Source organism: Rhinoraja longicauda, chromosome 11, assembly GCF_053455715.1.
Source record: "Rhinoraja longicauda isolate Sanriku21f chromosome 11, sRhiLon1.1, whole genome shotgun sequence".
Taxonomy (NCBI): domain Eukaryota; kingdom Metazoa; phylum Chordata; class Chondrichthyes; order Rajiformes; family Arhynchobatidae; genus Rhinoraja; species Rhinoraja longicauda.
The window spans coordinates 44,095,199-44,121,599 of record NC_135963.1 but is presented as its reverse complement, the minus strand read 5'-3'; the positions used below and the strand labels follow the sequence as shown (position 1 = coordinate 44,121,599).

Below are 26,401 nucleotides of genomic sequence, written 5' to 3'. Positions count from 1 at the left end.
TTGGGCATGGGAGGATGGAAAATCATCCCTCATTCAGGATATTCCTGTTTGAATGCTGTCCAATGGCTCATTCTGAAAAAGTATACTATTGTCTCGACACACCCTTCTTTGGTAAAATGGCTGTCAAACTGCATGCTTAAAAATAGTTTTGTTGGCCAATACTATAGTGTTTGTGACAGAATCACCCATCGGCAACTCAGAAGAAAATGGGATTTAAATAAAGGGAAGTGATGAGAGATGTAACAAACTATAAATTATGTGGATGGAATGTGCATGTGATTTGGAAAGAATTTATGCACATCAGAGAATGTATACCAATATATGTTTATATTGCATTTGGCAATCGTTGATTTGCACTCTACAGTCTAGAGCTTCACATTAGAAGGCAGAAAAGAGGTTTATAACCCAGCAGTTAAATTTAGTAATGTAAAGTGGATATTTGAGGAAATAGGAAATAAAATGTGACAACATTATTGTTTGTATGGATGGTAGAGTCTCTCATGTTTGCTTATGATTCTCAACAGATGGAGCCAACTTTGCAGTTAAGTGTTTTCCTGAGGCATACTTTCAAAACCAAACTTACAGCAAACTGCATAGGTAAGTAGATAAATAGAAGCAGGTATAAGCAGTGATTATTCACCTATTCAAGCCACACACACCTATGTTTTTCTGTACATCTAATATATTATTTAGAAAATTATATTTATATTATATTGAAATGACAACATCAGGGTATGTCTCAAATACTTCTTCACTTACCATCTCCACCCTATCAAGTCCTTGTGGCTTTGAAGGTTACTGAAATTTTTTCTCTGAAGTAGAAGTCTATTAACCCTTCTCTTCACCACCCACTTTTCATAAATTCAATGTTTCACTAATCAATTTCAAACCCTTATTTTAAAAATATTTGTCAGTATTTTTTAAACATCAAAAGGCAAAGAAGAGTCAATTCGGAAAAATCAGCAAGGAAACAGTTCTCATTCTGATCAGCAGTGAAACCGCAAGAAAATATGAGGATATCAGTGAAAACAGATGTGGTACCATGAAGCACGCCAATGCGATGCCAATATTACAGAATGGGGTCAAAATAGTTATAAGCAACAACAAAACGTATAAAATAATTGATTTAATTATTAATATAAGTTGAAGCATCTGTGAAAAATGATTTAGTTTATGATTCAGAATGTCAAACTTGGAAACTGTGGTTTTCTTGAGGTGGCGATAAGCCCTGTAGAATGTATTTATCCATAAAATCTGGTGCATCTAAATAGCAAAGGATGAATTTTTGCAGCATGCTTTAATTAAACTCAAAATTGAGATTTAAGATAAATCTGAATGAGCAAGTGGCTAACGTCTGGGAGGAAACAATACCTGCTGGTAGAGTTACGTTGGAGATTTTCTGGGGGAGGGGGAAGATGGAGTTCTGAGTTAACGTTGTTCATTGCTTAGTGTTAGGACCATTTTTCTTAATTTAATGTAAATAACCTGCATTCAGAAATTCAGAAAGTGGGTCAGAGATGATTCCAAACTATATTCAAATATTCAGTTTTACTTTTGATACTAAACTGGGAAAGAAATGAAATCATAAGATGCAACTTAGAGAAGTTGTGCAAATGGATAAAGAAATGCAGATGAAACTTAATGCAGAGATATAAAAGTTATTACTCATGGAATATAAAACATAATATTCCCGCGTGTAACAGCTTTCATATGTATATTGTCTACCGCCGTTATAATGGATTTCAGTTATAACGGACAAAATTTGTTGTAACCGAGGCATCTGTTCGTATCGGGGACAAAGGACCAAGTTCGTTGTTTCACAAAATGACCGTTAGGTGGTTGGAGCGAATCTTGTCTTAGTCTGTGTATACCTTTCCTGTTTATTGTGCGTGTTGTTTAGTGTATTATTAGCTATGGTCCGTTATTATGAGGGCTATCTGTACTTGCTAAGGAATATTGAAATAGTCCAATATGAAACTGAAAAAGGTCTGAGAATTTAGGCACAATGCAGACCTCCCAACCCTTCTGAATTTGGCGGAAAGTTTCCGCTTTCTTATTGCATTTCCGCCATTCTGATTTCGCCTCACATTTTTCCGCAAAACACATGCCCGCCACTCGCCTCGCCGCTGTACTCGCCCCTCGCCCCGCCCCACCGCTGTACTGGCCCGGCCCCACCGCTGTACTGGCCCGGCCTCGCCGCTGTACTCGCCCCGCCGCTGTACTCGCCCCTCGCCCCTCCCCGCCGCTGTACTGGCCCGGCCTCGCCGCTGGCCCGGCCTCGCCGCTGTACTCGCCCCTCGCCCCGCCCCTCCGCTGTACTGTCCCGGCCTCGCCGCTGGTGCAGACTCGCTGCTGTACTCGCCCCGCCGCTGTACTCGCCTCGCTGCTGGCTTCCTTTGACGCAATCCGTTTCCTGAGGCTGTTGTGTGACCACTGGTTAAACATACATAAAGATAAATTTCATAACAATTTCTGAAAGTAATCTTTCAACCACACAAAGAAAATAGAAAACATTTTTACAAGAGTGGAGCCAATGAATTCAATGGACATTTGATCATATCTGCCATTCTCTCCTTATTACTTTCAAATCTGCTGTTTTGCGATTTTCCTTTTTTCCCCTCGCTTACCATATGCCAGAGGCATGTATTCATTACCCTTCAAAAACTTTCCATGATATATTCTTATAGTATAACTTCCAGAGAACTGGAAAATTTGGACAACCACCTTTGGAAATGGTATGTATTTCATTGTGCATCTGAGGTCATTGCACATTGCTGCTTGCTTATGCTTTGATGACTGGGAACACTCTTCGACTTGCTGTTCTTTATACAAAGAAAATCCAGTATATTCTTAATCAAATATTCAGCTGCTTCACTCCTGAAAGGAGTAAAATAAATCTAATGACTTTTATATCATTTAAACAAAGGAAAGATTGAGTAAATTTATGTACTTATAATAGTGTCTGGTTTTTATTTAAATTTTCTTTGAATTTTCTATTAGTTCCTCAGTAACCTTGTGAGTACCGCACACCTGTGTGACCTGCACAAACTTATCTTAACGTGCAATCTAATCTTCAAAAACCCTTAAAGAGTGCTCCCATGTGTTTGTTACAACTAATATTCAAAGGCTTTTCCTTAAATATCTCAGGTTTCAGCTAACATTGAGGGTTGGCAAACCCTTTAGGTTCTTGCTGCATTCTCCTCTTCCATCTACATTGTTGTTTCAGGATAGTTGTAATCCAAAGGAAATAAAATGATAATTTAAAAAAAATCTGCCCACTTATTGTTGTGTTTGGCTAATGGTGAGAAAAAGGGGGGAGACATGCATATATGTGTGTGTATTTTAGTCCTAACGCACCAGATATCAACCATTCAACTACTGGGTAAGTGCTATATTATGCACTTGTTGCAAACTATAATTAGGAGCACTGAGAGGATTAATTTAAAGGACTAAGAACAGAGCTCTCTTTCTTGTGTCCTTGGTTGATAAGAAGGACCTGCAGAAGGAAAAGCAAATAAAGAATAGAATTTACATTTACATAGCACCTTACCATTCTGTTGGGAAGTCCTGATGTCATTTAATATCAGTGGATTATGTTTAAAATAGTTTCTCTTGTACTTGGTGTTTGTGAGAACTTAGTCATGTGCAAGCATAAACACGGTACACACACAACATTAATACTGATTAGTAGGGAAGCTGATTCTACTGGTGCTACTTGAGAAAAAAATGTCAGTTGGGAGGCTGATCAGGTTTTATTGGAATTCAAAATTATCTGTTTTCACCTTCAATTTCACTATTATTTCATTGTTAGCAGCAAACTGACAGCAACACCTATTCTAGCACAATAATAAACAACAACTGATCCACCCGTTACATAATTAAATCAAAATTTTATGAGCTACCTTGAACTAATCAACCTGGCAGATAGGAGACAGCTGATAGAGTTGTGGGGGAGTTGGAGAGAAGCGAAAGACAGTGGGGAAGAAAATATTCCAAACATTGATATTCTATTCAGTGAAGGACCCGCCAGCCTATCTTTACTCTTAGCAAGATTGTGCAGAACTTACACAAGATTTCCGATATCTTAAATAATATTGTTAAAGAATTTACCTTAATCCTTGATGATCAAGATTAAATTGTGCTCTCCACTTTTGTTTAAAAAAAATCAAATTATTATTCCTCTGGTCACAGAAAATAAAACAAAACAAAATTGAACTGAAGCATACAGATCTGGAAGTTCAAATTATGCTTATAGGAATGATCAAGGTTTTGTTGTTTCTTGCATTTTAGCTTTCTTTTTTTCTGGAACCATTGATCTTTTTGCAAAATTCTGTACATCCAACAATTCTGTACAGCCGAATATGATTTGAATTTTTGATTTCACACTCAATGCTCTAATGTACTTGAGTTTGACTTGGTTGGATTTATGTATCATCTATCTGATCTGTTTGGATTGCATGTAAAACAAAGCTTATCACTGTATCTCGGTACACATGACAATAATAAATCTAAAGCTAAACTCTTTGTGGATTCTCTCCATTCCCATTAGCCATGAATCCCTACGTTCACTCTCAACTTGTCTGAGTTTGTACAGTTCGCCATTTTTTTGTTTCTTCATTAGAGGCTATTCCAATACATTTTCCTTATTCACTGAAGTGCTTTCCCAAAACCATTTTGTCTTGTTGCCTTCCTCAAAGTCTCCAAGAAATACCACCAATTATACTTTTCAACACAGTGACAAGGATCTAGCGTAAAGTATAGCCTCTTGGAGTGCCACTGATGATTATTAATAAAGAATCCAGAAACACAAATTGTTGATGTACAAAAGGATCTGGGTATAATTTACACACTAAAGCCAAAAATGCAGGTGAAGCAAGTAGTAAGAAGGCAAATATTATGTTGGCCTTCGCCACAAGAAGTCATGAGTACAAGAGCAAAGATATCTTACAATTATACAGGATATTGGTGAGATCTGGATAACTGGAATCCTGTGTGCAGTTTTGGTCTCCTTACAGAGGAGGGATATTCAGTGCATTCAGAAAGTATTCAGACCCCTTCACTTTTTCCACATTTTGTTACGTTACAGCCTTATTTTAAAATAAATCTATTTTTTTTAAAATCATCAATCTACACACAATACCCCATAATAAAAAAGCGAAAACAGGTGTTTAGAAATTTTTGCAAAGTAATTAAAAAGAAATAACTGAAATATCACATTTACGTTAGTATTCAGACCCTTCACTCAGTACTTTGTTGAGGCGCCGTTGGCAGCGATTACAGTTTCAAGTCTTCTTGGGTATGACGCTACAAGCTTGGCACACCTGTATTTGGGTAATTTCTCCCATTCTTCTCTGCAGATCATCACAAGCTCTGTCAGGTTGGATGGGGAGCATTGATGCACAGCTATTTTCAGGTCCCTCCAGAGATGTTCGATCAGGTTCAAGTCTGGACTCTGGCTGGCCACTCAAGGACATTCACAGACTTGTCATGAAGCCAGTCCTGCGTTGTCTTGGCTGTATGCTTAGGGTCGTTGTCCTGTTGGAAGGTGAACTTCCGTCCCAGTCTGAGGTCCAGAACACTCTAGAGCAGGTTTTCATCAAGCATCTCTCTATATTTTGCTCCGTTCATCTTTCCCTCGATCCTGACTAGTCTCCCAGTTCCTGCCACTGAAAAACATCCCCACAGCATGATGCTGCCACCACCATGCTTCACCGTAGTTTTGGTATTGGCAAGGTGATGAGACGTGACGCTCAGCATTCAGGCCAAAGAGTTCAATCTTGGTTTCATCAGACCAGAGAATCTTGTTTCTAATGGTCTGAGAGTCCTTTAGGTGCCTTTTGGCAAACTCCAAGCGGGCTGTCACATGCCTTTTACTGAGGAGTGGCTTCCGTCTGGCCACTCTACCATAAAGGCCTGATTGGAGGAGTGTTGCAGATATAGTTGTCCTTCTGGAAGGTTCTCCCATCTTCACAGAGGAACTCTGGAGTTCTGTCAGAGTGACTATCAGGTTCTTGGTCACCTCCCTAACCAAGGCCCTTCTCCCCCAATTGCTCAGTTTGGCCGTACGGCCAGCTCTATGTAGAGTCCTGGAGGTTCCAAAGTTCTTCCATTTAAGAATGACGGAGGCCACTGTGCTCTTTGGGACCTGCAATGCTGCAGAAATTGTTTTATACCCTTCCCCAGATCTGTGTCTCGACACAATCCTGTCACGGAGGTCTACGGACAATTCCTTCATCTTCATGGCTTGGTTTTGCTCTGACCTGCACTGTCAACTGTGGGATCTTATATAGACAGGTGTGTGCCTTTCCAAATCATGTCCAATCAATTTAATTTACCACTGGTGGACTCCAATCAAGTTGTAGAAATATGTCGAGGATAATCAATGGAAACAGGAAGAACGCAGAAATTTCTAAACACCTGTTTTCACTTTTTTATTATGCGGCATTGTGTGTAGATTGATGATAATAAAAAGATTTTAATCCACTTTAAAATAAGGCTGTAACGTAACAATGTGAAAAAAGTGAAGGGGTCTGAATACTTTCAGAATGCACTGTACTTTCCTTTGAGGGAGTGCAACAAAAAATCATTAAGCTGATTCGTGAGGAGAGGTTGGGTAAATATATCTGATTTGAGAAGAATGAGTGATCACACAATAAAACATACAAATTCTGACAGTGCATGATAGAGTGGATGAAGGGAGAATGTTTTCTTGGCTTGGTGTTCTAGAACCAGGGATCATCACATATGAGGTAAAACAGGTAAGAATGAAATTAAAATAAATTTCTCCATTTAGAAAGTGATGAAACCATGGAATTTTCACCACAGAAGGCTGCGGTAATCAAATTGCTGAATATATTTTTGAAGGAGGTAGATAGATTTCCAGCCATGATATCAAGGGATATTGTAGAGTGGGAATAATTATCAAGATAATGGATCAATCATGATCAAACTGAGCAGCGGAACAGGCTCAAGGAAATTGTCGTCTTTAACTCTACAATTATTATCTCAATGGTGTCAGGTTAGGTAAGGGGGAAGTGCAGCGAGACCTGGGTGTCCTTGTACAGCAGTCACTGAAAGTTGGTGTGCAGGTACAGCAGGCAGTGAAGAAAGCTAATGGCATTTATTCACAAAATGCTGGAGTAACTCAGCAGGTCAGGCAGCATCTCAGGAGAGAAGGTTTACCTATTCCTTCTCTCCTGAGATGCTGCCTGACCTGCTGAGTTACTCCAGCATTTTGTGAATAAATACCTTTGATTTGTACCAGCATCTGCAGTTATTTTCCTAAAGCTAATGGCATGTTGGCCTTCATAACAAGAGGATTTCAGTATAGGAGTAAAGAGGTTCTTCTACAGTTGTATGGGGCCCTGGTAAGACCACATCTGGAGTATTGTGTACAGTTTTGGTCTCCTAATTTGAGGAAGGACATCCTTGTAATTGAGGCGGTGCAGCGTAGGTTCACGAGATTGATCCCTGGGATTGCGGAACTGTCATATCAGGAAAGATTGAAAAGACTAGGCTTGTATTCACTGGAGTTTAGAAGGATGAGAGGGGATCTTATAGAAACATAAAATTATAAAAGGACTGGACAAGCTAGATGCAGGGAAAATGTTCCCAATGTTGGGCGATTCCAGAACCGGGGGCCACGGTCTTAGAATAAAGGGAAGGCCATTTAAAACTGAGGTGAGAAGGACCTTTTTCACCCAGAGAATTGTGAATTTGTGGAATTCTCTGCCACAGAGGGCAGTGGAGGCCAAATCACTGGATGGATTTAAGAGAGAGTGAGATAGAGCTCTCGGGGCTAGTGGAATCAAGGGATATGGGGAGAAGGCAGGCACGGGATACTGATTGTGGGTGATCAGCCATGATCACAATGAATGGCGTGCTGGCTCGAAGGGCCGAATGGCCTCCTCCTGCACCTATTTTCAATGTTTCAAACTCCTGTTTTCCATGTCCTATATCCATCTTATTCCTGGTTTTCAATTGTTTTTTAAGATCTCCTTTCAGTTTTAACAGGCAACGTTTTAAAATCATTGTTCACTTTTGATCAATTGATTGATAAAATAACCAGCTAGAGTTTTACCATTCATCTATTTCCTTATGCAATACGTGTATCATTTTAATATGTGCGTAAATGAGTAAACTCTCAGAATGAAATGAATAATTGTGTTTCATTACAGAATTAAAATGATTGCTTTTGATGAATATCACAAGACATGGATCGAAATTGCCACATCAAAACCAAATGAGAGCAGCAAAGATTCAAGTACAGTAACATAGTCATTATAATCCCTCCATCTCCTGATTTTTGTTTTGAAAAGCATGTTAAGGCACTGGGTAATTTAAGAGTTAGAATGTTTTTTTGTACTTCTGGGAATTACACTTCAATTCAGGGAGGAATTTGCTGCAACAAAAATCAAATCTGCATTGAGTTTTTGACATTCAAAGCAAACGTATCTATGATTTGAACACACGTGAAATTAAAGACAAACATCGAAAATGTGTCTAGATTTTGACTTTCGTGACCCATCTCTGGTATCTACTTGAAATTTGGCTCAGATTTAGATAAAAAACCATTGAGAAGGAATTCATAACTCATCAGTGCAAAAAGTTGCAGACTAATTAATTAAGCTAATTAGAAAAAGTCAGCCATGGGCTCTGTCGATCCGCTAGACCCTGCTCTGGTCCCGGCTTCTCCGCGGCTTTCCGGGAGCTCAGAGAGAGAATTCTGAACACCCACTGCAGGGTTTTGCCAGGATTTACTGCAGAGATATTCTGTTTGTGTTGCTATGAAAACTAAATTGGATAGAGAACTTCTTAATCTGTGAATTTGCATTCTTAAATTGGTATCGGTGAATGCACTCTTTATATAATACATTCATTCAAGGGATGTGAGCATCACAGGCTGTGCCAGCATTGAATTACTCATCTCTAGATGCTCTTGAGAAGGTGCAGGTGAGCTGCCTTCTTGAATCGCTGCAACAGCGACACGTTTCCAAGTGGGGATGGTGTCTGGCTACTTCCAGGTGGTGGTGTCCCTATGCTTTGGCTGCCCTAGTCCTTCTTATAGATTTGGAAGGTGCCTTCTCAAGAGTTTCAATGACTTGCTCCAGAGCATCCTGTTGATGGTGCAAACTGCTGCCACTCTGTGTCAGGGGTGGGTGAGTGGATGAATGTGAATGGGTGTCAATTAAGAGAAACACTGTGTCCTGTTTGGTATCAAGGCTCTTGAATAATGTTGAAGATGTGCTCATCTGGACAAATGGAGAGTATTCCATCACGCTCCTGACTTGAGCTTTGTCGATGGGGGGCAGGTTTTGGGGAATTAGGAGAGGAGTTGCTTGCTTTAGTTTAGTTTAGTTTAGAGATACAGTGTGGAAACAGGCCCTTCGGCCCACTGAGTTCACACCGACCAGCGTTCCCCACTCCTCAACACCATCCTACACACACGAGGGACAATTTACATTTACATTTATACCAAACCATTAACACTATCCTACACACACTAGGGACAATTTACATTTATACCAAGCCAATTAACCTACAAACTTGTACGTCTTTGGAGTGTGGGAAGGAACCAAGGATCTCGGAGAAAACAATAGACAATAGACAATAAACAATAGGTGCAGGAGGAGGCCATTCGGCCCTTCGAGCCAGCACCGCCATTCAATGTGATCATGGCTGATCATTCTCAATCAGTACCCCGTTCCTGCCTTCTCCCCATACCCCCTAACTCCGCTATCCATAAGAGCTCTATCCAGCTCACTCTTGAATGCATTCAGAGAATTGGCCTCCACTGCCTTCTGAGGCAGAGAATTCCACAGATTCACAACTCTCTGACTGAAAAAGTTTTTCCTCATCTCAGTTCTAAATGGCCTACCCCTTATTCTTAAACTGTGGCCCCTTGTTCTGGACTCCCCCAACATTGGGAACATGTTTCCTGCCTCTAACGTGTCCAACCCCTTAATAATCTTATACGTTTCGATAAGATCTCCTCTCATCCTTCTAAATTCCAGTGTATACAAGCCTAGTCGCTCCAGTCTTTCAACATATGAAAGTCCCGCCATTCCGGGAATTAACCTAGTAAACCTACGCTGCACGCCCTCAATAGCAAGACTATCCTTCCTCAAATTTGGAGACCAAAACTGCACACAGTATTCCAGGTGCGGGCTCACTAGGGCCCTGTACAACTGCAGAAGGACCTCTTTGCTCCTATACTCAACTCCTCTTGTTATGAAGGCCAACATTCCATTGGCTTTCTTCACTGCCTGCTGTACCTGCATGCTTCCTTTCAGTGACTGATGCACTAGGACACCCAGATCTCGTTGTACGTCCCCTGTTCCCAACTTGACACCATTCAGATAATACTCTGCCTTCCTATTCTTACCACCAAAGTGGATAACCTCACACTTATTCACATTAAACTGCATCTGCCATGCATCCGCCCACTCACACAACCTGTCCAAGTCACCCTGCAACCTCATAGCATCTTCCTCACAGTTCACACTACCACCCAGCTTAGTATCATCTGCAAATTTGCTAATGGTACTTTTAATCCCTTCATCCAAGTCATTAATGTATATTGTAAATAGCTGCGGTCCCAGCACCGAGCCTTGCGGTACTCCACTAGTTACTGCATGCCATTCTGAAAGGGACCCATTTATCCCCACTCTTTGCTTTCTGTCTGTCAACCAATTTTCTATCCATGTCAGTACCCTACCTCCAATACCATGTGCTCTAATTTTGCCCACTAATCTCCTATGTGGAACCTTGTCAAAGGCTTTCTGAAAGTCAAGGTACACCACATCCACCGACTCTCCCCTGTCAATTTTCCTGGTTACATCCTCAAAGAATTCCAGAAGATTAGTCAAGCATGATTTCCCCTTCGTAAATCCATGCTGACTCGGAACAATCCTGTTACTACTATCCAAATGCTCCGCAATTTCGTCTTTTATAATTGACTCCAGCATCTTCCCCACCACTGATGTCAGACTAACTGGTCTATAATTTCCCGTTTTCTCTCTCCCTCCTTTCTTAAAAAGTGGGACAACATTAGCTACGCTCCAATCCACAGGAACTGATCCTGAATCTATAGAACATTGGAAAATGATCACCAATGCATCCGCAATTTCTAGCGCCACCTCCTTAAGTACTCTGGGATGCAGACCATCAGGCCCTGGGGATTTATCAGCCTTCAGTTCCATCAGTCTACCCAACACCATTTCCTGCCTAATGTGGATTTCCTTCAGTTCCTCCGTCACCCTAGGATCTCTGCCCACTAGAACATCTGGGAGATTGCTTGTATCTTCCTTAGTGAAGACAGATCCAAAGTACCGGTTCAACTCGTCTGCCATTTCCTTGTTTCCCATAATAAATTCCCCGCTTCTGTCTTCAAGGGACCCACGTTTGCCTTGACTATTTTTTTCCTCTTTACATACCTAAAAAAGCTTTTACTATCCTCCTTTATATTATTGGCTAGTTTACCCTCGTACCTCATCTTTTCTCCCCGTATTGCCTTCTTAGTCATTTTCTGTTGCTCTTTAAAAGAGTCCCAATCCTCTGGCTTCCCACTCTTCTTTGCTTTGTTGTACTTCTGCTCTTTTATTTTTATGCTGTCCTTGACTTCCCTTGTCAGCCACGGGTGTCTCTTACTCCCCTTGGAATCTTTCCTCCTCTTTGGGATAAATTGATCCTGCAACTTCTGCATTATTCCCAGGAATACCTGCCATTGCTGTTCCACCGTCTTCCCTGCGGGGGCCTCCTTCCAGTCAGTTCTGGCCAGCTCCTGCCTCATGCCTCTGTAATCCCCTTTGCTATACTGTAATACTGACACTTCCGATTTACCCTTCTCCCTCTCAATTTGTAGAGTAAAACTTATCATATTGTGATCACTGCATCCTAATGGCTCTTTTACCTCGAGTCCCCTTATCAGATCAGGTTCATTACACAACACTAAATCCAGAATTGCCTTCTCCCTAGTAGGCTCCAGTACAAGCTGTTCGAAGAATCCATCTCGGAGACACTCCACAAACTCTCTTTCCTGGGGTCCATTACTAACCTGATTTTCCCAGTCTACCTGCATGTTGAAATCTCCCATAACCACCGTAGCATTACATTTGCGACATGCCAATTTTAGGTCAGGGGGAGAACATACAAACCCCACAGAACCCGTAATCGGGATTGAACCTGGGTCTCTGGTAGTGCAAGTGCTGTAAGGCAGCAACTCTACTGCTGAGCCAACATGCCACCCTGCTTGCTGCAAGATTACTAGCCCCTAACCTGCTCTTTTAGCCACTTTGTGTAAATAGCTAATCTAGTTCAGTTTCTGATTAATGATAATCCCCAGATATCTATATTGCGGATTTGGTTAAGTAACTTCCAGTGAATGTCAGGAGATGATAGTTGGGTTTTCTCGTTTGTCATTGTCACAGCCTGGCACTTGTGCAGGTGAATCTTACTTGCTGCCTATCAGCCTATTGTTAGACATGGTTCAGGTCTTTCGGCATTTGGACGTAGAATGGCTTCAGTATCTGTGGAGTCATAAATGGTGTTGAACATTGTGCAATCATCAGCGCACATCCCTCCTTCTGACCTTATGACTGAAGAATGGTAATTGATGAAGCAGCTGAATGTGGCTGAGCCCTGGACATGAAGCTGAGGAACTCCTGCAGAGATGTTCTGTGGGAGAGATGACCGCTAGTCACCACAACCATCTCCCTTTGTGCGAGTGTGTAGGAAGGAACTGTAGATGCTGGTTTAAACCGAAGATCGCCGAAATATTCTCAGCCATGATCCCAGTGGGCTCCCTGCCTAGCTAGCCTGAAACAAAGCGCGTGTTTGGTCAATTGGCGTCCGACGCAATGACAAAAGTGCTTTGATTGGACAATTACTACTGGGAAAATTGACCAGATTTTGGAGTTTTTTTTCCATATTTTAAAAATATGTTCAGGTTTTGTTCTGGCGAGTTTCAGATATAATTTCTATAATATTTTTACACAATATGTTATAAATACAGGTAGATATGGGATATGGGTCACGACATGAAACGAAAAGGCACTTCGGCCCATGGTCTATTAAGTCTGGATAAGCACTGAAAACAGAGTCACAGTGATTTCTAAAAGGGAAGGGTGATTGCAACACCCTCTAAGTGTGAGGAGTGTTCCTCACACACTTTGTTCGAAAGGAAGGATTCTGTTTAAAGTTATTGAAAAACTGCCAATACCTATAGATTATTAATTCGCAAAGTGGTGCTTCAACAGATGTCACATCATTACATCTTCTGGTGACCAACATGTCTGGTTTAGACATCTTGCTAAATATAAACTCCCGGAATTGAAAACTTGGCCAATGCCTCAGCAGATGGTAAAAGCTGTCCTACTGCAAAATTGATATGCATGCACAAGATTTTTAGATATTAATATATACATCAGTTGTGTGACTTCTGGGTTTATATTTTTTTCCTGTGAGTTATGGTTTGGAGCTTTTTGCCTTATTTTTCTTCCATATATTCTTGTTGCATTTGTGTTGGACTTTTAAAAGTCTATGTTTTTCACTCTTTCTGTGTCTTCCTTCTGCATTGTCTTCTGAAGTATTAATGTAGCATGTGTTCCATCATTGACTTGCTCAGATTATATCACAATCTCTTTGAAAACCCCGGGGACTTGATGAGGTGGAAGTCAATACAAATAGGATGATAAATAAGCATAGAAAAGGAGTGGGTATCTGGCAATAGTTGAGGGTTAGAGTCATTGCTAAAAACCCATAATGCGGGAACACTTAAGGCAGCAGGGAGAACTGTAGGGGAACTGTTAGTGCTGGGGATGCAATTTTCCTGGAAACTACTTTGGATCAGACATTCAATTATCAGGGGATGGGCAATCTGCAAATCTACCTGAACCTAGTTTAGACCAAATAATTCCTCCCTTGCTGATTTTTAACTATTTGAACAAACAAAATCTCTTTGACAATCCATAATTGCCACCTGGCTCCACTTAAGGATCTTACATATTGGCAGTAAATGCTTTAAGGTCTTTTAGCAAAATAGATGCTTGGAAAGTACATGCAATTGCTACAATATGTTGGCCATAATTCCCCTAAGTTGAGTTATTTACAAATGCTGCTAATCTCACTAATTGTGTTCTGGTGGGAAGTCCATATATCCTTATTGTCATAACTCTGTCATTTAAACATATTATATCATAAAAGATTCTGGCAGATTTGGCAACTGATAAGTAAATTTGATGGGCTACTATGAGTCCCTGTAATTTATATTATGAGTCTGTCAAATAGACATAATGCAGCTTATTATATGTGTTTTTTTTAAATCTAGATATATTGAGAACAGAGTAGTGCACCAAAGTGTCATGGCAAGTGGCACTGGCAAGTTTTAAAATGTTGCTTCACATTCAAATCTTATGGGTGCTTGGTAAATCTATGAAAGAATATCCAGACATACATAAGACCAAATAAACTGTAATTTATATTACTTCTGATAGTGATCAATCGAAACAAGAGCTCGTGGGCAACAGCTTGCATGAGTTTATTTCTAGAGTCACAAAACACTGCAGATGCTGGAATCTTCGGTTTAAACCAAGGTGCTAGAGGAACTCTGCAGGACAAGCAGTATCTGTGGAGGGAAATAGATGGAGTTCCTGGTTGTGTTTTGTTCAGGAGCTTAATCATATCTGAAATATCAACTTTTCAAAGTAGAAATAATATCAATTAGACAGTTTTGCAATAAGAAAAGAGGTTGCATCTTGAAAGGGAAAGCAGACAAGTGGTCAGGTTAAATAGGTTTAATTTAAAAGCATCTTTTCAGCTCTCCAGAATACCTGCCATTTTACATTGAGAAAAACTACAAACCTTTTGGAAAAAAATGAGTGGACCTGCTTTTCTACCTCTTGCTACCCCAATCTGCACACTGTAATCTGTGTAATAGACAATAGACAAAAGGGTGAAGGATTGTTGGATTTTTACTGTGCACTCATGATTGTTGAACTACTAAGGCAAAAAAAATCTCAAAATCGAACATTGATTTTGTTGTGTACTTTCATTTGACTCTTGATAGCACCAATGCCCTGCATTAATCTTCAATCACTATACTTTGGAAATGGAGAAGAGGAATTACAAAAAGAAATTGAAGCACAGAATAAAGAGTGGGTATTCATCTGAATTCAATGACTTAGCACCTATGTGTACAGGTAGACATTTATAGGAGGTTACTTAGGTTGCTGGTTTATAATAAAACAAGAGATATTATATGATAAATGTTCCTACTTGCAGCACAGGATTCCCTTTGTACCTCAACTGCTGGAGTCCTCCATCTAAGACACAGCTCTGGTCGACGTCCCAGTCAATATCTTGAATATGGGATGGTGGAAACAGGAAAGATCAAAGGTGCTTGGAGCCGATGCAACAATGGTCTGTTTGTCTCATAAATGGTCTATTTCAGATACTATTACAAATCTTCTCTTGGAGTGATTGGAGTGCCTGAGCAGCAGTCATATTGCTCAGTGGATAAAAGCCTCAACGAGGCCCCAAATGAAAAAGAAGGGGGGAAAAAACATACTACTAGAGGAACTCAGTAGGACAGGCAACATCTATGGAGGTAAAGGGACAGTTGAGGCTTCAGGTTAAGTCCCTACATCAAGATTGGAGCTGTGAGGCAGCAGCTTTATTAGCTGTGCCACCCTGCCAGTCAGGGGTAAATGGTACCTTTTCCCTTTTCACAATTATCACTCCTGATCTCACAGCCTATCCCTTCAAAGGCAAGGTTTTTAAAAAAATGCACATTTCTCACACAGCTGAATCCCTGCTGGTTTTGGTCGTTTCTTCTTTAAGTATTGTAACATTTGGCACAATCTCTGAGGAATTTGGATTCTTCATTTCTCTTTTCAATCCAAACAAAGACCATCATCCTTTTGATAACTCCAATCTCAAATAATATTCTTGGACTGTCCAGTTTTCCTGCTCCCATATGGATCTCGTAGATCATAATTGCACAAACTATCGACAGTAAGTAAAATCTCTTTCTTCATTTCAAATATTTTCTTTCCTCATTCACATTTCTTGACAAGGTAGAAGTAAAGCTTTTTTTCACTGATAAAGACACAAAATGCTGGACTAACTCAGGTAGTATTTCCTGATTTACTTTCTAAGAATTAAATGCACCAAATTATGTTTTCTTCATTGTACCCAGAAGGTCCATATTTTAAAAGTTAAAAAAACATATGTTTACTACTACAGCACATTCATTTCCATGCTCTTATTCCTTCGGTATTTCCACCTTGTTCTTTTCATGTTCTTGAAACGCAGGCTTGGCACTGAGTAATCAGTTATGTTTGTTTGTATCAACCCCTTAACTTCATTCAGACTCAGTACATGGTTAAGAAATCAAGCAGGCGCTGTAGAGACAATCTGGGACTTATTTTCCCAGGTGCTGTTTTATTGTTAAGTCCATGGAAACTTCCATCAGACAATGGCAATTTTTGCTCGAAACTTCCATACAGTTGTGGCTTCTGTACCCCAACCTGGGCTCAGAAATAGTATCTCACTAAACATTCTGGGACTATTAGTGCCTGCTGCATATCTTTTGAGGGTAATGGACATTTCTGTAAAACACTCGCATTTATTGGCCAATTGACTAAGCAACAGAATGGAGGATCAAAATAAAATTGTAGATTAAAGAGAAAATTGGTACAGGAAAGTGATAAGATAGCACGCGAAGGTAAAGGAAACAACGAGGAACATAACATTAAACGTGAAGGGCAAAAGAACAAGTTATAGGAGCTGCTGCTAACTACAAGGGATGGTTGTAGCCATTCATCTTTGCGTTCAAGATCCAAATCGCATACATTAAATTGTTGTCGAAATATTTATTGTTGAAGTCAACTATCAACCTTCTTAGTATCTACTACATCATCGGCAACATTTGAATATCAACATAGAAACAGAAAATAGGTGCAGGGGGAGGCCATTCGGCCCTTCGAGCCAGCACTGCCATTTAATAGACAATAGGTGCAGGAGGAGGCCATTCGGCCCTTTGAGCCAGCACCGCCATTCAATGTGATCATGGCTGATCATTCTCAATCAGTACCCCATTCTTGCCTTCCCCCCATACCCCCTGTCTCCGCTATCCTTAAGAGCTCTATCTAGCTCTCTCTTGAATGCATTCAGAGAATTGGCCTCCATTGCCTTCTGAGGCAGAGAGTTCCACAGATTCACAACTCTCTGACTGAAAAAGTTTTTCCTCATCTCAGTTCTAAATGGCCTACCCCTTATTCTTAAACTGTGGCCCCTTGTTCTGGACTCCCCCAACATTGGGAACATGTTTCCTGCCTCTAACGTGTCCAACCCTTTAATAATCTTATACGTTTCGATAAGATCTCCTCTCATCCTTCTAAATTCCAGTGTATACAAGCCTAGTCGCTCCAGTCTTTCAACATATGACAGTCCCGCCATTCCGGGAATTAACCTAGTAAACCTACGCTGCACGCCCTCAATAGCAAGAATATCCTTCCTCAAATTTGGAGACCAAAACTGCACACAGTACTCCAGGTGTGGTCTCACTAGGGCCCTGTACAACTGCAGAAGGACCTCTTTGCTCCTATACTCAACTCCTCTTGTTATGAAGGCCAACATTCCATTGGCTTTCTTCACTGCCTGCTGTACCTGCATGCTTCCTTTCAGTGACTGATGCACTAGGACACCCAGATTAATTGTGATCATGGCTGATCATCCACAATCAGTAACCTGTGCCCAACTTCTCCCCATATCCCTTGATTCCACTAGCCCCCAGAGCTCCAGCCTTGCATTATCAGATTCAGGTCATTAATATATATCAAAAAAAGCAACAGTTTCACTATCAATGCTTGGTGCAGTATTGCCATCATCATTCTTTTTGATACCCCTCCAGTTTGAAAAACAATTGCTCGCAACTACATTTTGCTTTCACTAATTACGTTTTCTCACAATTCTATTAATTGTCATTTGAAGGTCCATACTGTATATACATTAATGGCAAACCACTTTGTTACTTCATCAAAAATCTGATCACTCTAGTAGAAGATTATCTCTAACAGATGTGTACGTACTTTCAGTTGTTAATCCATAATTTGCTGGTGCTAAGTGAGTTTATCCCGTTATTTTTTCTAGACGTTTTCTACCACTAATTTAGACTGCCTTGTGGTTGTTAGGTTAGCACGCACCAAACTGGTTGACTGGTTAGTACGCAACAAAACTAATGAATGCTAGGAATGCCATCAACAGCATCTGTAACCAAAAAATAATTTTGCTCTATACTAAATGATATACCTAGTATTTGATCTACTGCCATGGCACAGAGTGTGATCAAAGGTCAGGTCATCAGGGCTCTATGAATATGACCAGAATATAAATTAATAAATGAATGATACCATTTGAAATCAGTACTCTTGATTATGATGAGGACGGGGAACACGGTACTCCCACTTCAGACATGTTTACCTGCAGCCATAAGTAAGGATACTTAGTTAAAAGCAACAAACCACTTTCTCATTGAACCCCAAAAGTAAAAATAAAAACACCTTGATAATTGGATCATGTCGACTCCTAGAAAGAGAAAAGCTACTGTGAGAGAGAGAGGGATTAACATGATTATAAAAGTCACAGCCCGCATTGGCTTCCAGTCCATTAATTTCATGATCATGGTCTGATAGTAACAATGCTGAAATTATCACACTGTCATTACAAAGTGAAACTGACAGCACCATGCAACATAAAATCCCCAAATTGCTACCAGTGATATATATTTTTCTACAGGCTGTGCTTTTTGTAAGCTTTCCATCTGAATCAATGGAGATCAATTGAATTCATGAACTTAAATTATTTTCGAATGAATCCTGTAAAATACCCTGAAAATATTGTGTTTTTTGCCCTGAAGACTGTGCGATTTAATGATGTACTAAGCTATAACCATTGCCTAGCAAACTCCATAGCCCTAAAGAAACCGATCTGACTTGATTGTAATTAGCTCTCTTGAATACTTCAAAAGGTAGTAGATTTTTTAAAAAGTTATTAATAATGTGGGATGGCATAATATATGTATGTCTCAATATTTATTTAATGTTCTGTACTCTTCTTAGACAATTCCATTTTTTAAACAGCAACATAGCAATGATCAAATAATCTGTTTTATTATTAGTATTTGAGGGATTAATATTGGCTAGTTTATGAACATATTAATTTAGAGCCAGGAGAGGCATTACACCTCCACAAGACATAAGATCATAACTGATCTGATTGTAGCCGGTGTTGACAATGTAAACGCTTTCATGTCATTTTATGTATAGATTTGGTGAAATTATCTATGGAACATTTGGTAAAGAAAGGAAGGCTCAAATGACAATGAACCAGAAACTGGAGCGAATCAACCGCATGAAGAAGAGCTATATTATGGACAGATTCCCTGGTAAGTTGTCATGAGTGAAAGGGTGAATTTGTGCAAGATGTTAGCAATCCTTAATTACTTTATTTAATTAAGCAACCCATTGGTGAGAACTTACTTATCAAAAGTGTTGCTGATGGTTTTCTAGAATTACCAGAAACATAGCAAAGTCCAGTCAGAACAAAAATTCACATTTACCCTGATGGTTAACAGATAATATTTGAAGCAAAAATTTATTTTTAAATTTCACAAATGTAATTAAGTAGTAAATAATACAGTTATTAGTCCCAATGTCTACTGTATGGTGCCAGGTGTACCATTGAACTACACAATCTCCCAGAAGTTTACTCCCTAGTTTGTATTGAGTCTTGGTTAAGATGACAGTCAAGCTACAGTTATTATCTTCTTTCTGGAAAAGAGGCTAAAAAGTTATAAGACAAAGTGAAAATAAAACACCTAAATTTATTTCAGACAATTGAAGATAATCAAATAAAAATCTTTTGTGTACCAGGTTATTTAACTTGGGATAGTCAAGTTTCAAACAAACAGTAATGAATTGTTATGTTTTGTTTGTCTATAGAAGCTTCTACTTCACTAACCTCAGAACTACCAACAAACATCAGGGCAAAGCAATCCAATATCTGTGCACAAGAGGAGGAACTATGGAACAACGAAGTGGACAATTTAGTTAACTGGACAACTGGACTAAATGTAGATGAGCTGGAGTATGATTAAGAAAAAAAATCCAACTCAGCCCAAACCAGTCTGTAATTTCACTATGTGATCACTAAACCAATTTGGAAGATATGATGCTTTTTTTCATCCTTGATCCAGCTCAATCCTCACATTCACTTCCTGCAAAGCTTCCCATGGCTGTAAAAACCCTTATAATAAAACATCCTTCAGATGTTGTTGCCGCTGTTGATCCATGAAGCAGAGTGGTCTGCAAGCAGCAATCAAATCTTGAAGACTGTTTAACATCCTGCTGCTGTCAATAGCCTTTTTAAGTGTCCAAAAATGTCTGACCATTTGAATTTGATTTGATTAATTGGAAAAAAACATTATGTCATTTAAAAGAAACAATACATTCACTTAAATGCATTAGAATTGAACTACAAGTATTAAGTTACTTAAAAAAAAGAACTTTCTTGCACTGGCTTTTCTAATCCAGTTCAGTTATCCTATTCAATCGAATAGGATTGTGTTATATCCACTTGCGTAGGTAACTTAAAGCCAACAAGAAAGTTACTGGAGAGTATTCTGAGGGATAAAATATATAAGGATTGAGATGGACATGGGCTGATTTGGGATAGTCAGTGTGGTTTTGTCTGTGGGAGATCATGTCTGAAGAATCTGAGTTTTTTGAAGGTTTGATCAATTTGACAAGGTTCCACATGCTCTGGAAGGTGGGATCGCATGGAATCCAAGAAGAGCACGCCAACTGGATAGAAAATTGGCTTTGTAGAAGGAAGCACAGGGTGATGGTGGAAGGTTGTTTTTCGGACAGGACGCCTGTGACCAGTGGTGTACCTCAGGGTTCTGTGTTGGGCCCATTCCTGTTTGTCATCTCTGTCAATGATTTGGATGAGAACGTACAAGGCATGATTAGTAAGTTTAGATAACACTATTGTTAGTTTAGTTTTGTTTATTATTGTCACTATACTGAGGTATAGTGAAAAGCTTTGGTTGTGTGCTGTCCAGTCAGTAGAAAGACAATTCATGATTACAATTTAGTGCAAGGTGAAGCCAGCAAAGTCCGATCAAAGATAGTCCGAGGGTCACCAAAGAGGTTGATAGTAGTTCAGCATTGCTCTCTGGTTGTGGTAGGTTGATTCAGATGCCTGATAACAGCAGGGAAGAAACTGTCCCTAAATCTGGAGGTGTGCGTTTTAACACTTCTATACCTTTTGCCCGATGGGAGAGGGGAGAAGAGGGAGTGGCCAAGGTGTGACTCGTCCTTGATTATGCTGCTGGTCTTGCCGAGGCAGCCTGAGGTATAAATGGAGTCAATAGAAGGGAGGTTAGTTTGTGTCTTCCTGTCTCCACCTATATCCTTCCTTTGTCCCGCCCCCCTGACATCAGTCTGAAGAAGGGTCTCGACCCGAAACGTCACCCATTCCTTCTCTCCCGAGATGCTGCCTGACCTGCTGAGTTACTCCAGCATTTTGTGAATAAATAGTTTGTGTGATGGTCTGGGCTGGGTCCACAATTCGCTGCAATTTCTTGCAGTCTTGGATGGAGCTGTTCCCAACCAAGCTGTGATGCATCCTGATAAAAATGCTTTCTATGGTGCATCTGTAGAAGTTAGTGAGAGTTGTTGGGGACATGCTGAATTTCCTAAGCCTTCTAAGGAAGTAGAGATGTTGGTGTGTTTTCTTGGCCATTGCTTCAATATGGGTGGTCCAGGAAGGGTTGTTGGTGATATTGACTCCTAGCAATTTGAAGTTTTCAACCATCTCCACTTCGGCACCATCAATGCAAACTGGGGTACGTGTACCGCTTCGCTTCCTGAAGTCGATCACTATCTCCTTGGTCTTGCTGACATTGAGCGAAATGTTGTTGTCTCGACACCAGGACACAAGATTCTTGATTTCCTTCCTGTACTCCGTCTCATCATTATTTGATATCCGGCCCACAATGGTGGTGACGTCTGCGAATTTGAACATTGAATTAGACTTCTATGTGGCTGCACAGTCATGGGTGTACAAGGTGTAAAGAAGGTGGCTGAGAATGCATCCTTGCAGAGCCCCCGTGTTGAGGATTATCGTAGAGGATGATTTGTCCCTTATCCTCACTGATTGGGGTCCATTGGTCAAGAAGTTGAGGATCCAGTTGCAGAGATGAGAGCTGACACCAAGTCCCGCTAGTTTTGTGATAAGCATGGATGGTATTAAAAGCAGAGCTGTAGTCTATGAATAGGAGTCTGACCTAGATGTTTCTCGTATCCAGGTGTTCTAGGGATGAGTGTAGGGCTAGGACGATGGCATTGTCTGTGGACCTGTTGTGGCGGTAGGCGAACTGCAGTGGGTCAAGGCCGCTGGATAGACGGGATTTAATACGTTCCATAACTAGCCTCTCAAATCATTTAATGATGATGGATGTCAAGGACACTGGACGGTAGTCATTTCGGCATAAGGTCTTGCTTTTCTTCGGTACTGGGATGATGGTGGTCTTCTTGAAGCAGGTGGGTAGCTCAGAATGGAGTTGGGAGAGATAAAGATGTCTGCGAATACTCCTGCTAGCTAGTCCGCGCAGCTACTAAGGACACGGCCAGGAACTCCGTCTGGGCCAGTTGCTTTTCGTGGAATTATCCTGAGGAAGGCTGATGTAACCTTTGCTACAATCACCCTGGAGAAAGGCACACTGGAGTCTGAAGGGCCAGTTGGCCTTCGGCTCGAAGTGAGCATAAAAAGCATTCAGTTCATCGGGCTCAAGTTTGTCCCAGTATTGTCTCTTGGCATCCTTGATGGCTTTGCGAAGATCATAACGGGACTTTTGACTTGTATGCCACAGACCTGGCCTTAACTTGTGGATGTACCTTGCGGCTCATCTAGTGGGTGGGTGGTATTGTAGATAACAAAGATGGTTGTCAAAAATCGTAGCAGGATCTTGATCAGTTGAGTAGGTGGGGTGAGGAATGGTTGATGGAATTTTATACAGATAAAGTGCAAGGTGTTGCATTTTGGGAAGTCAAATCAGGGCAGGACCTACACAGTGAATGGCAGGGCTCTGGGGAGTGTTGTAGAGCAGAGGGATCTAGGAGTGCAGGTACATAGTTCCCTGAAAGTGGCGTCTCAGGTAGATAGCATGGTCAAAAATTATTTTGGCACATTGGCCTTCATCAGTCAGAGTATTGAGTATAGAAGCTGGGTGATCATGTTACAGATTTATAAGACATTGGTGAGGCCATATTTAGAGTATTGTATTCCATTTTGGTCACCAAGTTATAGGAAAGATATTGTTAAGCTTGAAAAGGTTCCGAGAAGATTTACCATTATGTTCACTCAGCTATAAGGAAGGTTGAGGAGGCTAGAACATTATTCCTTGGAGCGCAGGAGGATGAGGGGTAATCTTATAGAGGTGTATAAGATCATGAAAGGAAAAGATAGCATAAATGCAGAATCTTTTGCACACATTAGGAAAATCAAGAACCAGAGGACATAGGTTTAAGGTGATAGGGGACAGATTTAATAGGAAAGTGACAGGCAATGTTTTTACTCAAAGGGTGGGATATGGAACAAGCTGCCAAAGGAGGTATTTGAGATAGGTACTATCGAGTGTAGACTAGTGTTGGTTGGTGGGGCAAGTTGGACCGATGAGCCTGTTTCCACACTATATGACTCGATAACAGGTGTATATCAGGTTCTATCAAGGTCTATAACTGGTTCACTAATGTTTGATTATTGCTGTTTTTATTATGGAGTCAATTGTGCTGTGTGTATTTGTGCCATCATAGCAAACTAATGAATAGACATTGGGTAACAATGATCATCCGCTGAAGGAAGTAGATTGTTTGAATATTTTTGAGGCAGAAGTGGACTGGGCAATCGGTCGGTCCGCCTTGGCCTACATGATCTCCCGGTTGCCAAACATTTAAACTCTCCTTCCCATTCCCATACTGACTTTTCTGTCCTGGAGTTCCTCCACTCTCGGAGTGAGGCCATATGCAAATTGGAGGAACATCACCTCATATTTCACTTGGGCAGCTTTCAACCCAGAGGTATGAAAGTTCATATCTCTAATTTAAGTAACCCCTGCATTCCCTCTCTCTCCGCCCTTCCCCCACCCTAGTCATCCCGCCAGTTCCACTATTTGCATCCATATATCCCTTTGCTGTAACCTCTTCCACAGCCAACAAAGGATCATTTTCCTTGCTCCACCTTCCCATGGTCATCCGTGCCAGTGAGTTGTTCTGAACCTTTTCATATCTCTAATTCCCCTCCCCGACTCGCAGTCTGACAAAGGGTTTCGACCTGAAAAGTCACCTATTCATTTTCTCGAGATGCTGTCTGACCCGCTGAGTTACTCCAGCATTTTATGTCTATCTTCTAGATCTTATAAATATATTATCAGATCATATTTATTTATTTCTATTTACGCTCTCATTGAATCTATTTGTTAAAATGCTGTATTCATTCAAATACAGAATCATTAGTTTTGCCTTTTTATTATTTTTGCCATCTCCAGCCTTACCCACTGTTACTCTTAGATTTATACCCCCCATCTCTTCCTGTAATATGTTAGTAATTTCCTATGTTAATATCTTTCCCCTTAGCTTTCCCTCTACTCTTTGAGAGACTAGATCCTTACAACATTGACCCCTTGCTCCCACAATGTAGATATGCATCTTCTCTAGTAGCCAGGTTTAAACTGACCCAGAGGCACAGATTCGCCTTTCATTGATACTGGTGCTAAGGGGCTATGAACTTTGATCAGTCTTTGAGCTATGCATGCAATTCTCTGAGCTTATTTAGTCACAGAAACAAGCAATTTGGCCCCTTGCGTCTACACTGACCACAAAACAACCTATTTTTTTTACATGAATCCTTCCCTAATCCATTTTATTGTGTCCACAATTACCCATGAACTTCCCACTCTCCCTGGGGCAATTTACAGTGGCCAATTAACCAACCAACTCTTTGGGTTGTGGGAGGAAACCAGAGAATCTGGATGAAACCCAAATGATCACAGGGAGAACATGGGGGCTACACATTGACAGCATTTGAGGTTTGGAATGGCTGTATGTTGCTGGAGACATGAATCAGCAGCTTTACCAACTGCACCACAATACTGCCCTTTTTGTACTGTCAAAATGCAATTGGCTCATGCAAAAAACAATCTAGAGATTACTTCTCTTGATTATAGAAAATCTAGGTCTATAATATTCCTGAAATGCAAAGTATTACACAGAAAAATTAAGTTTGGACTTATGTCAGGAGGTTAATTACATGGGTTTTCTAGGTATGAAAATGCCAACTTTGAAATTGTTTAAGAAGTAGCTAGACGTTACAATGCAGAAGCTGTATAAGCTATTTGTTCTATGTTAACTGTATAAACTAACATAGAAATTGTTAATAAATATTTAAATAAATTTAGATGGTTAGTAAGCTAATCCTAGGTCTGATATTTTTGCTGACTAAAAGGGTTGATAATAAAATGGGGCCTAGTGTAAATTCTCCTACAAAATTCCTCTCAGTGGGGTCCAGGATAGATAAGAATCTGAGGAGGACCCAGTAAATATTTGTTTTGGACTGAAGGGTCTCGACCCGAAACATCACCCGTTCCTTCCCTGTCCCGATGAGTTACTCCAGCAATTTGTGTCTATTTTTGGTGTAAACCAGCATCTGCAGTTCCTTCCTACACAGATGTTTTTTTTGCTTGTAAAGAATTAATCATGAAAATGGTATTACTGTTGAAAGAATAGCTTTTAAAAATAATTCTGATAACTTAAAAAGTTTGAAGTGGGAAAATCCCTTGCGGGTTTTTGTTTTAAACACAATGTGGATATTGCATGGTGCTAGAATCTTTCATCTGGGCTGGGTGATAAGAGTTCAGTGTGTTGCTGAGATGACTATGATTTTATTATTGAGTTCAACCCCTGTATTTATTAGTTTCAGGTCTAAAGTTCCAAGCCTCAAATTGAAGAGTTTTGAAACTCAATAGACTTTTTGAACAGGACCCAGAGCCAAGTGTGTCAAGGGTTAGAGATTCCTGCTAGATCACACCAAACCTCACCAGTGTTATGAAATTCTGCTAATAAGCCCGATGATGTGTTGAGAGATACAGAGGTTTCTTACTCCTGGCCCCGAGTGTTTGCTTAGTCTTGGGTTGTAGCCCAATTTCTTTGACTCCCAGCCTCAACTTCAGGCCCCAGCCATCTGCTCATACCTGGGTTCAAAGATGCTGGATTGAAGTGATAAAGACCACGGCCTGAGAACGAAAGGGGGCGGATGCAAGGCTCAGAAACAACAATCAAGCGCC

At 40.4% G+C, this 26,401-nt stretch overlaps 1 protein-coding gene across 3 annotated transcripts in view; it reads left to right on the top strand.

Annotated features, from left to right (window-relative positions):
- LOC144597845 (ubiquitin-conjugating enzyme E2 U-like) overlaps positions 1-25,511 on the top strand; it is a 55,695-nt gene extending 30,184 nt beyond the window's left edge. For 2 of the 3 annotated variants that reach the window (XM_078407509.1, XM_078407510.1), the window contains exons 7-11: positions 525-597; positions 8,178-8,263; positions 15,065-15,152; positions 19,326-19,444; positions 20,001-25,511. In XM_078407509.1, coding sequence (XP_078263635.1) covers positions 525-597; positions 8,178-8,263; positions 15,065-15,152; positions 19,326-19,444; positions 20,001-20,155 — 521 coding nt within the window. In that variant the 3' untranslated portion in view covers positions 20,156-25,511. The remainder of the gene's footprint in view (positions 1-524; positions 598-8,177; positions 8,264-15,064; positions 15,153-19,325; positions 19,445-20,000) is intronic. The other variant, XM_078407511.1, reaches the window with a different exon arrangement.
- The last annotated feature ends 890 nt before the right edge of the window (positions 25,512-26,401 follow it).